At 34.7% G+C, this 12,994-nt stretch overlaps 1 protein-coding gene across 1 annotated transcript in view; it reads right to left on the bottom strand.

The window, feature by feature from the left end:
• Positions 1-12,994, bottom strand: part of inaE (inactivation no afterpotential E) — a 317,391-nt gene that overhangs the window by 252,114 nt on the left and 52,283 nt on the right. Inside the window, exon 3 of the mRNA XM_090413252.1 lies at positions 5,743-5,779. Coding sequence (XP_090269378.1) covers positions 5,743-5,779 — 37 coding nt within the window. The remainder of the gene's footprint in view (positions 1-5,742; positions 5,780-12,994) is intronic.

Raw genomic sequence — 12,994 nt, 5'->3', positions numbered from 1 at the left:
AAAAAGACACAAGAGAGAGAGATTGCCTTTAGATTCCATTATTCGGAGGGTACAAACATTTTTGTAAATAAACTAATAGAATATTCAGCAACATTTTTGAGTTACTCCTTTCCTATTTTATTTAAACCACGGAGAACTTTTATTCAAAGTTATTCATCTTCGTGTTCACGAAAAACAAGATGGTTCTTCTCAACATCCTTTTTTTTCTCTATTTTGTGGTCAGTGATATATTTCTTCCATCATTCTTCGCAGTACTCTGAGAGAAAATAACCCGACTAAACGTTTGAAATATGGCGACATTTAAGAAAATACCTCTAAGGTGCTTTGATCGTAAAGAAACCAGCAACAGATATGTAGCGCTATTTCTTGCTTGACGTGTATATTATCTACTGTCTTCTCAATTTATGAGCTACGTAAACAAGTATGCAAAAACTCGCCAAGAAAATGGTAGCAACAAAGATCCGATTCGTCAGCTATTGCCTTCAGAAACACCTGCGACAAAGCAAAAAGAGAAAATATAAGTCATCTCGCTAACAAAACGAAAGAAACAAAGTCAGTTTAAATGGCATTCCGAGCAACTATAACTATGCCAGCCTATCTACAAGATTGAAGAGCTGGGGATTTAATTTAATGCCTTATTTTTATTTCGTTGCGATTTTGATTCATTTCAGAATTTTGAAACCGTTTCGTTTTAATTTCATTTGACTGTTTCGATAAATTAGTTTATCTTTCAGATTCACTGTTTCTATTTAATTATCCATTAACTTCTAAGTCGAAGTTAATGAATAGTTAACGAAAATTTAAATCTTCCATGTAACCTTTGAATTAAATGTATTTGCAATCAACCTGATTTTTTTTTACTTTCTTCGAGTTCCACGAAGTCAGTGAACACAACTTAGATTTCGATGACACCTTTTGAATTATTTGGTTAATGGGGATCAAATAAATATTTATCTACTGTGATGATGCAGGAGTTTGAGAAAGTTAAAGACAGATTGTCTTTCAAGTTTGGGTTCGTTCAAGAGATGCCTGAGGAGCAAAGGCTGATGCGTTGCTAGGGGAAACAGTGCCAGTAGCTTTTCGTGGAAGAATAAGTCTTAGCACAGTTTTCTGAGGAATTTACCGCTGATCCATTCATTTGACTAGTTAACCATGAATTTAGTTTGCAATCAACCTGGTTTAATGGAATTTAAGAGCCTATAGATAGAAAATCTTATGCCTCATTAACATCTGCGAAATCATTGATCCAAATGATTCTAAAAAAATTAATGAATCCACAGGAACACAAGTCATGGAAATAATAATGGATATTTAGTATATTTGTACATCTTTATTCATTGTTGATGGTGCAATATCACATGTCTTATGAATAAGAGAGAAGAATGCATTAAATTTAAGCAATATCCGTCTTTGGCATTATAATCCAAAATTGCTAATAATGCATTTTAGAAACTTCCGCTATTGGAAACTTGTCGAATCCTTTGTTGAGTCTTTTAATATTCAGTGACCTGGCAAGAATTGGGCATTTGCAAAAGCTACGATGGAGTATTGATTTGAGTCAAAAGGATTGACATTTCTTGGAATTACAAATGAGTAAAAAGGTGCATAAAGGAAAACATCTGACTATTATTGTCAACCAAGAAGGGTATTACCCAATCGGAATGGCAACAATAACCACGCATGAAGTGGCTCAACTGATAGTAAATTATTTTAAAAAATACTTTTTCATTTTATCATTATAAGAACTACGAAATGAATGATATATATATATATATATATATATATATATATATATATATATATATATATATATATATATATATAATTGCTAATTATATTCAAAGGATTATTTAGCTGATATTATTTAAAGTGAACCCTGTATCCGCGGTCAATCCCGGTCCGAAGATATTAACATACGAAAGGTCAACTTACGAAACTTTCATAGTCTCTACAAACATTCGGCTTTGAAATAATGTTGGATCTCCACTTTGCTTATGTAATTTTACATCGCCAATATGAAGCCGTATGGCTCTTTCTTTTAGTAATAGACAGTTCGGCTGATCGCAGAGATTGTCCAACACCAGGACAACTCGTTGCAAAGGTGGAGAATGCTACACACATCTGAGGTTGCTAAGATTCCATTCACATACAGATAACTTTATTACAGTATGTTGTTATAATGGTTCTGTTTTATTATTAGTTATTGTTGTTAATCGCTTACTGTGCGTAATTTATAAATTAAACTTTGTCATAGGTATTTATGTATAGGAAAAAACATAGTATATATAGGGTTCGCTACTATCCGCGTAAGACGATGGAACCAAACCCGCGGATAAGGGAGGCCGACTGTAAACCTAATTTTTGTATATTCTTTATAGTTTTGCTATTTTTAAATTATTATGATTACCATCCGTACAAACATTTAGCTATAATATTTTTGTAGGCAAACGTACGATTTCTTATAAGAACTGGGCGATGGACTGAGTCCTTGACTCTTTATCCCGTCATCTGAATGAAGTGAATCTGTGTGGATGGAGTGTTATCGAGCTAAGAGGCTCTAGTCATGGCTGGGTAACGGCAATAGCCGAGCCTCAGTTAAAACTTCATTGGCTACAGCATTGCCATTTGTTACCCTGGAAGTCCTAAAAAGGACTTTTTTTTGGCAAACGTACGATTGAGCTATTAAATTAAAGCGTTGATCATGGCAGGAGGGTAACAGCCGAGCCTCAGTTAGAACTTCATTGGCTACAGATTGCCATCCATTACCTTCCAAAGGCATTCGATTGAGTGAATCAATCACCGCATTTGACGGTCGATTGATTCCATTCTCTCCTCCCACCGCAAACGTACGATATTTTTACAATATTTCAATAATATATTATTCATCGTTTAAAATTTTTGGTGTATTATCACTTCTATAAAAATATATATATATTTTTTTAATATCAAGATTTTTAAAAATTTTCATTAAATATTTTAAATATCTTTAATTTTTAAAACTAAATATTTTTATTTTTGTTGTTTTCAAGATTATAAAATTCAATGACTTTTAATTTTTCAAATATTCATGAAAATACAAGTTTTATGATTTTCATAATTTAGTATTGAAAGTTTATATTTTATATGAATTAAAAAAACTCTATAACCATTATCTTCAAGAATGATGATATTTGCTGAATGTTCTATAACTGTAAATTATAAGAAAATGTATTGATCTGATTAAATAAAGTGAATTAATTTATAAGAAAAGACAGTTAAAATGGAAATTATTTTGAATAATTCCTGTTTCTGATATATTACATTTCTATTCATGAAAACAGTCAATGCCATATAGAAATTCAAGTTTTATTACCGAGAAAAGAGTAAAAGGTGTAACTTATTGTGAAAGAAATTCAAATTCACCTTTGTTTAGATGCTTTCAATGGCGAATATAAAACATTGAAAGCTGCCAAAGAGATTTGAGGCACGTTTAAAATCCACAATATTAAAAAAATGTCACTTTGATATAAAAAAAATGGATTGAACACCCTCCGAAGTTGCAAGAGTTGTCTGCGAGAACTTAAACAGACTGCAGTAAAAAAAAAAAAAAAAAAGGTTCTTACAAACCTCTTCTCTAGTTGTTCGCATCTAAGACAATCACTTCCTCATTCATCACTCGCTTCCCATCAGCCATCCCTTCCGGTTTCAGAAAAAAAAAATCTTTTAATGTGTCTTTATGATAAAGGAAAAAAATTCTTTGGATAGTCGACATGGAGACATTTGACATGAGAAAAGATTAGATAAGGAAAAGGTGATTTTTTTTTATTATTGCAAACATAAATGAAAGTCTGGAACGGTGATTGAACGTGGAAGTTTTGCCTTTTCTTAGATGAAAATCTTGGTATATGAAACGTAAAGGGTGAGTTCGTCTTAAGAAAAAGAAAAGAAAAACGTAACACCTTGTTGCATTTCTTTGGGCGAGGATTTTTTATTTTTTTTTTATTTTTGAAAAAAAAAATCTTCACAGAACTCTTTTCAAAACATTCTACCAGAGAAGAGTCAAACTTATTCTTTGATAGAATTTAAGGATTTGAGTAGTTTCTTTTTCTTGTTTGTATAGAATAGAAAGAGTAGCTAACCAAACTTAGTTCTCAATTTTTCTCCAACTTCAGTAGATCGCATAATGGCATCCCCCATGTAATATAATAATGATGGCCACGAAACATTTGTATATATTATGTATAATATTATTGTATAATGTAATAATTACTCTATGAATACGAAACACAATATCTCATATATGATACTATAATAACTCTTGATGATAGCATTTCGCTTTTAGAAATATACTATAATATAGTAATTATTTCAAGGATAGTGGATCGCTTGTAGTTCGATTTGGAATACTTTTGGAATCGAAAGAAACATAAAATCCTAAGCTCATTTACTCCTCTAACCAAAGTACTTTCCTTGCTTCCTCCAATAAAACCAAAAACAAAGCTACTTTGATTACTCAAATATGTACTGCCTTTGGTGCGATTGTAGTGGCCTATATTACGGGCAAACGGAAAAAAACATATATGGAATTTTGTATGGAAGAGCATGTTAGCTCCACTGCTATGCAACTGTGGAGAATGAGAAACCACCATCATGATCACACCCTTAATAGTACTGTTAGATCCGAAGTTACTTTTGTTAGCAGTTAATTGTAGTGTATTGCTTTTTCCTTTCTATGAAGAACTCTCAATGAAGATAAGAAGTACTCTCAATGAAGACAAAGCTAGTTGGAGTAATGAATATTGCATCACAATTAGATTATACTCCTGTTTATCTTCTCCCTTAGCTTTCATTTCATAATCATAGTTCTTAAAAGAGCTGGAAGATGGACTGAGTCCTTGACTCTTTATCCCGTCATCTGAACGAAGAAAATCTGTGTGGATGAGATGGGGTGTTATTGAGCTAAACGCTCTAGTCATGGCTGGGTAACGGCAATAGCCGAGCCTCAGTTAAAACTTCATTGGCTACAGCATTGCCATTTGTTACCCTGGGAGTGCTAAAAAGGACTTTTCCTCCGGCTCTTTCCATAACCTAGAACTCAGTTAGTCCTTATAAGGACTGGTTTGAAGGGGCGAAGCAAGAATGCTTTTCATCTTCCCCGTTATCTGTAGAGGACAGTGTAGGGATAAGGTGTTATTGAGCTATTAAAGCTCTGATCATGGCAGGAGGGTAACAGCAATAGCCGAGCCTCAGTTAGAACTTCATTGGCTACAGATTGCTATACATTACCCTCCAAGGGTATGGATTTTCATTAATCCTCCCTAAAACTCAGTTCTTAAAAGAACTGGGCGATGGACTGAGTCCTTGACTCTTTATCCCGTCATCTGAATGAAGAAAATCTGTGTGGGTGAGATGTTATTGAGCTAAAGAGCTCTAGTCATGGCTGGGTAACGGCAATAGCCGAGCCTCAGTTAAAACTTCATTGGCTACGGCATTGCCATTTGTTACCCTGGAAGTCCTAAAAAGGACTTTTAGATATCCGTTAATCACAATTTTCCAATGTATATATAATATATCAATAATATTTCAAGGTGTCTTTAAAAAACAGCGTTTTAAATGAGTTTACAATTAAAAACAGAAATTAATTTATGAAATTTGAATTTTATAAATCAAAATTTTAAATATAGATTATTTTTTTATAAATGAATTTTTTTTAGAAACATTGATTATTTTGACTGATTTACTTCAAACTGACCTTTGATCTACTCTATATGTTAGTATAACGCAACTGATAGAAGCGAGACTGGTTTCTACAATAGCTCATTCCCGTCTGCTGTGGGAAATGGAAGTACGTCACACAGCTAAGAGATCTGTCACTCACTGTTGTTGAGCTTCTACAAAGATATCGTATAAGTGGTTTGGCCATGATGACGCTCTTTTCATTACATCTCAGGAGGTGATGGCTTTTGAAGTGCGCTAACTCGAGAATAAAGTGGACAAAATACTGTACAGCGGTAGAAACTAGTTTAGAGAATTTCTTAATGTCCCGGAAGAAAAAAAAAAATCTTTTAGTTAGACGTCTTCAGTTGTTACGAAAAATTGTTCCTTTTGTAGAGGTGCACAGAAAATAGCCTCCGTATACTTTGGCCACAGTAACAATTTTTGTTGATATGTTTGGTTGACTTTATAGACAATTGCGTTATAATAATTAAAGCAACAGAGCTTGTGTATCGGTACTCCATAAATGTTCGTAATACTTTTTACCTCATCAACCCATCTTTATGCTGGCCTACTTGGTCTTCGATGTCTAGGTCTGGTATTCTCTTTGTCCATATATTATCAGATTTTCTCATCACATGTCAATTAAGCGCCATGTATTGCCTTTTATCATTGTTCCAATCAGTGACGGCTCGTGGCTTAAAATCGTGGAGGTGCTGCAACTTTCGAAATATACATACACGCTGTAAGTACAGTGTATACGTGTTTGGATAAAATATCAAAATTGTGGTAAAAATTAAAGAAAAAAATTAAACATGAAAAAATATTGTTTATTATCGATAAAATTATACAGTTTGGTATAATTCAAAATTACTTAAAAATTACTATAACAAATGTTATGTCTTTAATTGTAATGTTCTAATATTTAAAGAGACGGAGTAAACACGATAAGCGCTACGAACACTACTACTGGCGCAAACTGCATATAAACAACAGTGGAACTGAGCGACGGACATTGCCCCATTACGCTAATAGCTCGCATCTCACTATGATGTGCATATGCTTGCCCGCGTAGCAACATGACACTGTGGTAAACACAGTGCTGCTAGCGTTCTCCAAAGTGCTACAAGATGTTTTTTTATTATTTTTTATACAAAATAAGAGAATTGTATAGGATTGTTGATGATAAAATTAAATATTACAAGCAAATATAAATAAATTAATAAATATATTTATATATCGAGAAAAATTGGGCCGCATGAGCCGCCCCTGGTTACATATTGGTTTGCTTCCTAATCTACCTTACCATGTTTTGCTTTGTTTTCAATCTCTCTCAGATGTCTTTTAGTAAAGCTCCTGGTATGTAAATGCTTTAAATGGCATTATCTATACTTAAATATAATCTTTCCCTTTAGTTACGAAAAAATAAAAAACTATTTGTTTTGAATACTTTAAAAAACTACACTCGATTATGTCATTGAATACTAATAAATATCAATCCCTAGTGATTTCTGATTAATAGTAGGGAGTCTTTCTTTCTTTAATTTTTTGAGAATTTATACTCTGCTGTATTTGGGATATTCTTATAGGTAGCATCCTAAAGATTCTGATCTTACCCTGAAAGCACTTGTGAAGTCTTTTTGTTTCCCTTCATTCAATCAATTCAGTGTCTTCTGTACCGTTATTTTGGGACATTTTGTCTTACTAAATTCTCATACTAAAAGACCACAAAACGCTTTTTGCAGTTGGCGACTTTCTCTCTTTTGCACCTCAACTGTTCACCGAATAATTGAAGATGGCAGTACACTACGGGATTTTCACCGGCAAATTTAGTAGCGGGTGTCATGTTGTTAGTAGTAGGATCTCTCACTACGGGATGATTACCTATAGTTTCACTGTTAGATTTCTTCAGCACACAGTGTTTTCTCGCTGTGGGATTTTATCTGCAGCTTCACAGCTGCCTTCGCTCTACTGGCGGTGATCCGTTTTCGCTCTAGAATTCTTTTTTGGAGCAGCTTTGTCTCACGAATTCTTTTTATTCTGGATAACGCGTGATTACTTTACCGTGTTTCGTTTTTATCCTTTCTTTTATTCAGGAAAAAGGAATTTAGCATTGCCATGGTCAGGGAGTTCTCTGGAAATAGCCAAATCTCTTGTAAATGTTATTGTGTGTGTGTGGGGGGGGGGGGGGGAATCACCTCTTATCGTTGGGATTCTCTTCTCTATACCACAGTTCTTGAAAAGATTTTTCCATTAGATTACCATTTAGATCAACAAGTGGAACCACGCAAATGGATGGATGAAATGGGTCATATGAAGAGATACGTTGCCTGTAGAATTTACAGAACAGATACGAGTACATATCTAGTCTGGAAGCTGTACTCACACTCGACCAGGGAGGCGGCGATTGACTGCCTTTGGCGAATGAAAAGGAGTTATACCGGTTTACGGAGTACCGGTGGAGATTACACAGTTAGTTCCTTCTTCTCCGCACTTTAATTGCATCCACGGTATACACAGGATGTTAAATTTCTTAGAAACGAATATATCATAGGCATTTCATATGGAAATTTAAGTAATATGTGCAATTCATTCCCGGCATGTTGCAGAGTGGGTGTGTGGTGGTACAAATTCTATCATTTCCCACTTTTAGTCCTAGCAAATATCAATATGATCCGCATTGTCTGTACAAAGAAAAGAAAGAAAGAAAGAGACGGTTGGATTTGATTAGACAGTTAAGAAATTTCTTTAATAGTTATGTGCTTGTGATTCTGTGCTGTCTTCTTCCGATGTAGATAAATAAAATCAAAATGTGTCCATTACCAATCAAGATTTTCAGATTGGTAATGGTGGCTCGAGACACAAAACCTCTGGCTTTTAGGGACTTGCTATTGATGCGGTAGCATATAGCTTGTAGATATTTGCAACAAACACTATCCTGGTTGACATAAGACTATTTGGTTTTCTAAAACCAACAAATTTCCTCGATCGATTTTATAGTTCCTAATTCGCAAGAAAGACTTTGGATGCTCGAGCTTACCTTCTCACATCCCATTATAGTTTGTCATTTTAAATTTTGCAATTTCGTACTAATTAGGGTGGGCAAGTAAGAAACTTTATTTTTAAGCGATGTTTGAGAACACATTTCCAGTCCTTTTGTGAATAAAAATGTATTATAGTTAAGATATCAACCAGATTTTTAAAGCAACGAATAGCAGTTTGTTCTTTGATCAGAAGAGAAAGGATATAATAGCTCTAGGGTAACTAAAGACAGAAGTAATCAAGGTTTGGCTACTTTAAGAGAAACGATCAAAGTGGCTAAGTCTGAAATCTCTCAAGAGACTGGCTACGAAGGAAATAAAGAGATCGGCAAATTGAATCATCAGATACCCTACAACTCCAAAGATGTCTTGCTTTATGCAATTCACGGAAGCTTAACAGAAAAGTAAGACACTAGATACAATGTCGGAAATTCAAAAGAATTCTATCGAAGAGGCTTTCTTGAATTGCTGCAAAGTACAACATCACGACCCAGCTGTAGCACATAAATATTAAATAAAAATATAGTAAAGGAGACAGCTAAGAACGATACCGTACAGCAAAGAAAAAATCCGAGTTTGCATAGTTCTAGTATCAAACGCTATAGATCCCCTAGAATTGTTTAGGAGCTTTCTTCATTAGTTCTAGCACTAATCTATAACGATAATGTATGCATGTTCAACAAAGAAAACTTACGATTATCATCTTTCGTCACGAGAAGTCTGGTGAAAAGTCACATGGATACAGTTCAAGATACATAATGGAAAAGCTTCGATATAGTCAACCTCAGTGATTCCAGATTTGTTGTTTTTATCGTAATCTGTAAGGAGTGGAATGAGATTGATGTGCATCTTACGACTGCGTCTTTCCATCTTGAAACGGTTTATAATATGACGTACGTGGAACAGGGCGAAAAGAGATGAGAGATTTCAATCCGTCCTTCCTCCCAAACTCCAATTCTTTCCACTGGTATTAATAGCGAGGTTTTTCACACAATGCTCTTCCTTTTTCCAAATCATATATTTTCAACATTTTCTTTTGCTCACTAAGTTATCTAAGCGCCATTATTCATTGTAAAGAAAGTCACCATATTGTTATGTCTCATTTATTTATTTTTCTTTCACCTTTGCTTCCTCAGTATTTGTACTACGGTCGGTTTAGATGTCCCAGAAAGCCTTATGATAGATATCGCCCACGAAAGTCATTTATCTTTTCTTCTTTCGGTTTCACAAAACATAATTTTCTGACCCAAACAAAAGATACACCTTACACTTCCTGCGTCAGAATTCCGAGTCATTGTAGTTATTGTTCATCGCTCAAAATATCTGCCAAGACATTCTGACAGCAACTGTAGAAATAGCTTCATATGTTGACAGGTTTGAAAGATACAAACAGGAAGTTTGACTTCAAACTTACAATTAATTAAATTGAATGTTGCAGAAGGTACAGATGCTCCTGATTGTGTTTTAATGTCAAATTTACCCATGCGTTACAATTTATGGTAATTTTATATCAAGTTGTGATCAGGGAAGATCACCAGCTAATGCCAATATGAATGCAATCGAAAACAGCTTACACAGTTTTAACGGCCATCAACGTATATGACTCCTTTCAAATAGTGATCTACCACCATTTCCTCCTCATTTATTTGAAGTACATCGAGAAAACGACTTCTTTTAAAATATTTAATATAAAAAATTACATTTTTAAGAAACAGAAACTATGTGAATCGTTATTTTTAAAGAATATTTGGTCTTCAGTTATGTCCGCGGTGCGTGCTGCACTAAATAACAAAATAATTGCAGCTTGTCAAGTAATCAATCGAATTCTTGGTTTGCGGTGGAAGATCCTTTGAATTATCCATCAAAGTCATGTTGGTAAACACTTGAAAAAGATAAGAAATGCGGTTGTTTCGTGACTGGCCGTCGTTATCATCATCAGGACATTCGTTTTCTATTGCCTTAATGGCCAAACAATATTTAATGAGGAATTAGTTTTACCAGCCTTGGATAACCGTAGTGAGTCGCGTGTGACCTCTCCCACAAGGTCAGGAGCACAGCTGTCGTGGTACATCTTAGCTAACAAACTACCACCGTCTTGGCATCATTCTTGTTTTCCCCCCGAAAACAAACGTGTTCACTTAATACACCCTTTTAACGTGACTTGGAAATTATTCGACGCCTCAAATTTTGCAGGTTATTAAAGGTCAGGTACGACAATCTCACTTTATGCCTTCGTATTTTTTTCTTAGTTGACGTCGTCCTGACTTTCATTAGAACTTATGAATTATTCTTCTTGAGTATTAGATTCGCGCGGTTTTAAGTTTGGCCATTCGTGTTCCCTGCACTGAATTTCGGCCTTAACATAGTTCGTCCTTTGAATTCTTAATAGAACAGTTTCCTTTCAATGTGCTTTTCGTTATTTGTACGTTCTGTAACTCTCTGAATTGCATTTATTTTTCTATTGTAAAAGAACTAGAGACAAAGAATCACATACTTTATCTGTGATGAAATCTTTAGCTCCAAATCATTATTACTCTTTTCTATCAAGAATATATTCATAATTTCCTTTTAATTCGCTGGTATTGTTAATCTGATATTATCTACATCGATCATTACTGATCTCATTGAAATTACCATCACGGCCCTGTCTTATACGGTGGTGACAAGGATGTTCCTCGTATAAACTCCGATTTTTTCATCTTTCAAATGGACAAACCTCTAAAAGAACGCACTTAATTAGCAGGTATATATCGCATTCATAATCTTGGTTGCTTTAGTCGTGATTCCAAAGAATCAACCAACTCGTATGACTGTATATTGGAATTCAAAACTCCCTTTCTACGAAGCGGCAGATCCCATCTGAACCTCTGACCCAAGATGAGAGACAAACATCACTGACAATTCAATAAAGGAACTGAAAATGTCCTGCAGCCAACTGGATAGAAGAGAAAATATCAGATAACATTAATTAGTATGTATGTGTGTGAATTAAACAAATTTCGTGCTTCTGTCAGATGTGAAAGGCTTATTATTATGGTTTGATCATGCATTGATTAAACCGTTATTATTATATTGACTGGTAACATCTTTCCTTGAAGCCAAAACGCATGGGATGCGAGGCTTAGTAAGAATGTATTGAAAACGTTGTTGTCGTAGTTGGATATTACAAGAATGAGCCTGTAGCCATGGTGCTAATAACTGTACCTGCGGTGTGTAAACACACATTCACTCACTCAGAACAAGTTTTCAAGGACAGGTGTATGTTAAGCAGCATCGAAATGTTAGTAGTTTTGTCTCCATCGCACTCATGGACTGTCGTGGTAAAGCCCGGACACGTAAATCCGCTAGGCAGCAAATTCAATAGAAACAACACGAAATATTCAGCGTGAACGAACAAGATAAATATTTTGATAAAAACGTTTTACGTTAGACTTAATGTTCAGATAAGGTACATTTTGGACTTTTTATACCAATACGGAACAATATTCAGGTTAATTGAGGGAATATTTTAATGAAGTTGAAGTGAATGGAATCTCCGAATAATGATTCCAGTATGGATAAGAAACAAAACAAACAGAATATTTAAATTAATAGCATAGCTTACTGTACAAATGCATTGAAATATATACTGTACATTGTCGAAACTAGCGCACGCTGGTGGTCAATCTTTCCATTTCAGATAACCAAAGTATTATTTGACGATATTTTATTGTTATGATTTATCTGAGGAGTTGTTGCTATAAATCTTTATCTGCTGCATATATATTTTATATTAAACTTTATTTTCGTATATAATCAATCATCCTAGTTCAACTGAAGATCCATTCTACTTTCATTCTTACTTCGAACTGGGCTGAGAGCGAGTGGAGAGAGAGAGAGAGAGAGAGAGAGAGAGAGAGAGAGAGAGAGAGAGAGAGAGAGAGAGAGAGAGAGAGAGAGAGAGATGAGAAATATCTTTCAGTAATGTTGGCAATCATTCATAGATTGCTGAGAGGGGAAATAAATAGATGACTGGCAATTTATCTATTTCCCTTTCTGTTCCCCAAAATAGAACTGCGAATCGCGTATCAACCCAATGCAGTACCTCCATTTCCATTTTACCTATTCACAGCTGATATCGCAGAAGTTCACATCCCCACCACTTCCGCCCATCTCTGATAACAACCTTTTCTATCAGAGAAGAACGGAATTCGGTATCCTAACATCTCACCTCCCTAGCGGCAGTTACTTCCGCAATTAGCTTCAGGCTTGCATCAAAG

The sequence above is a fragment of the Typopeltis vanoorti genome, chromosome 23, assembly GCF_054136105.1.
Source record: "Typopeltis vanoorti isolate ZY-2024b chromosome 23, IOZ_Tvanoo_1.0, whole genome shotgun sequence".
In the NCBI taxonomy this organism is placed as follows: domain Eukaryota; kingdom Metazoa; phylum Arthropoda; class Arachnida; order Uropygi; family Thelyphonidae; genus Typopeltis; species Typopeltis vanoorti.
This window is presented reverse-complemented; position numbering and strand designations above follow the sequence as displayed.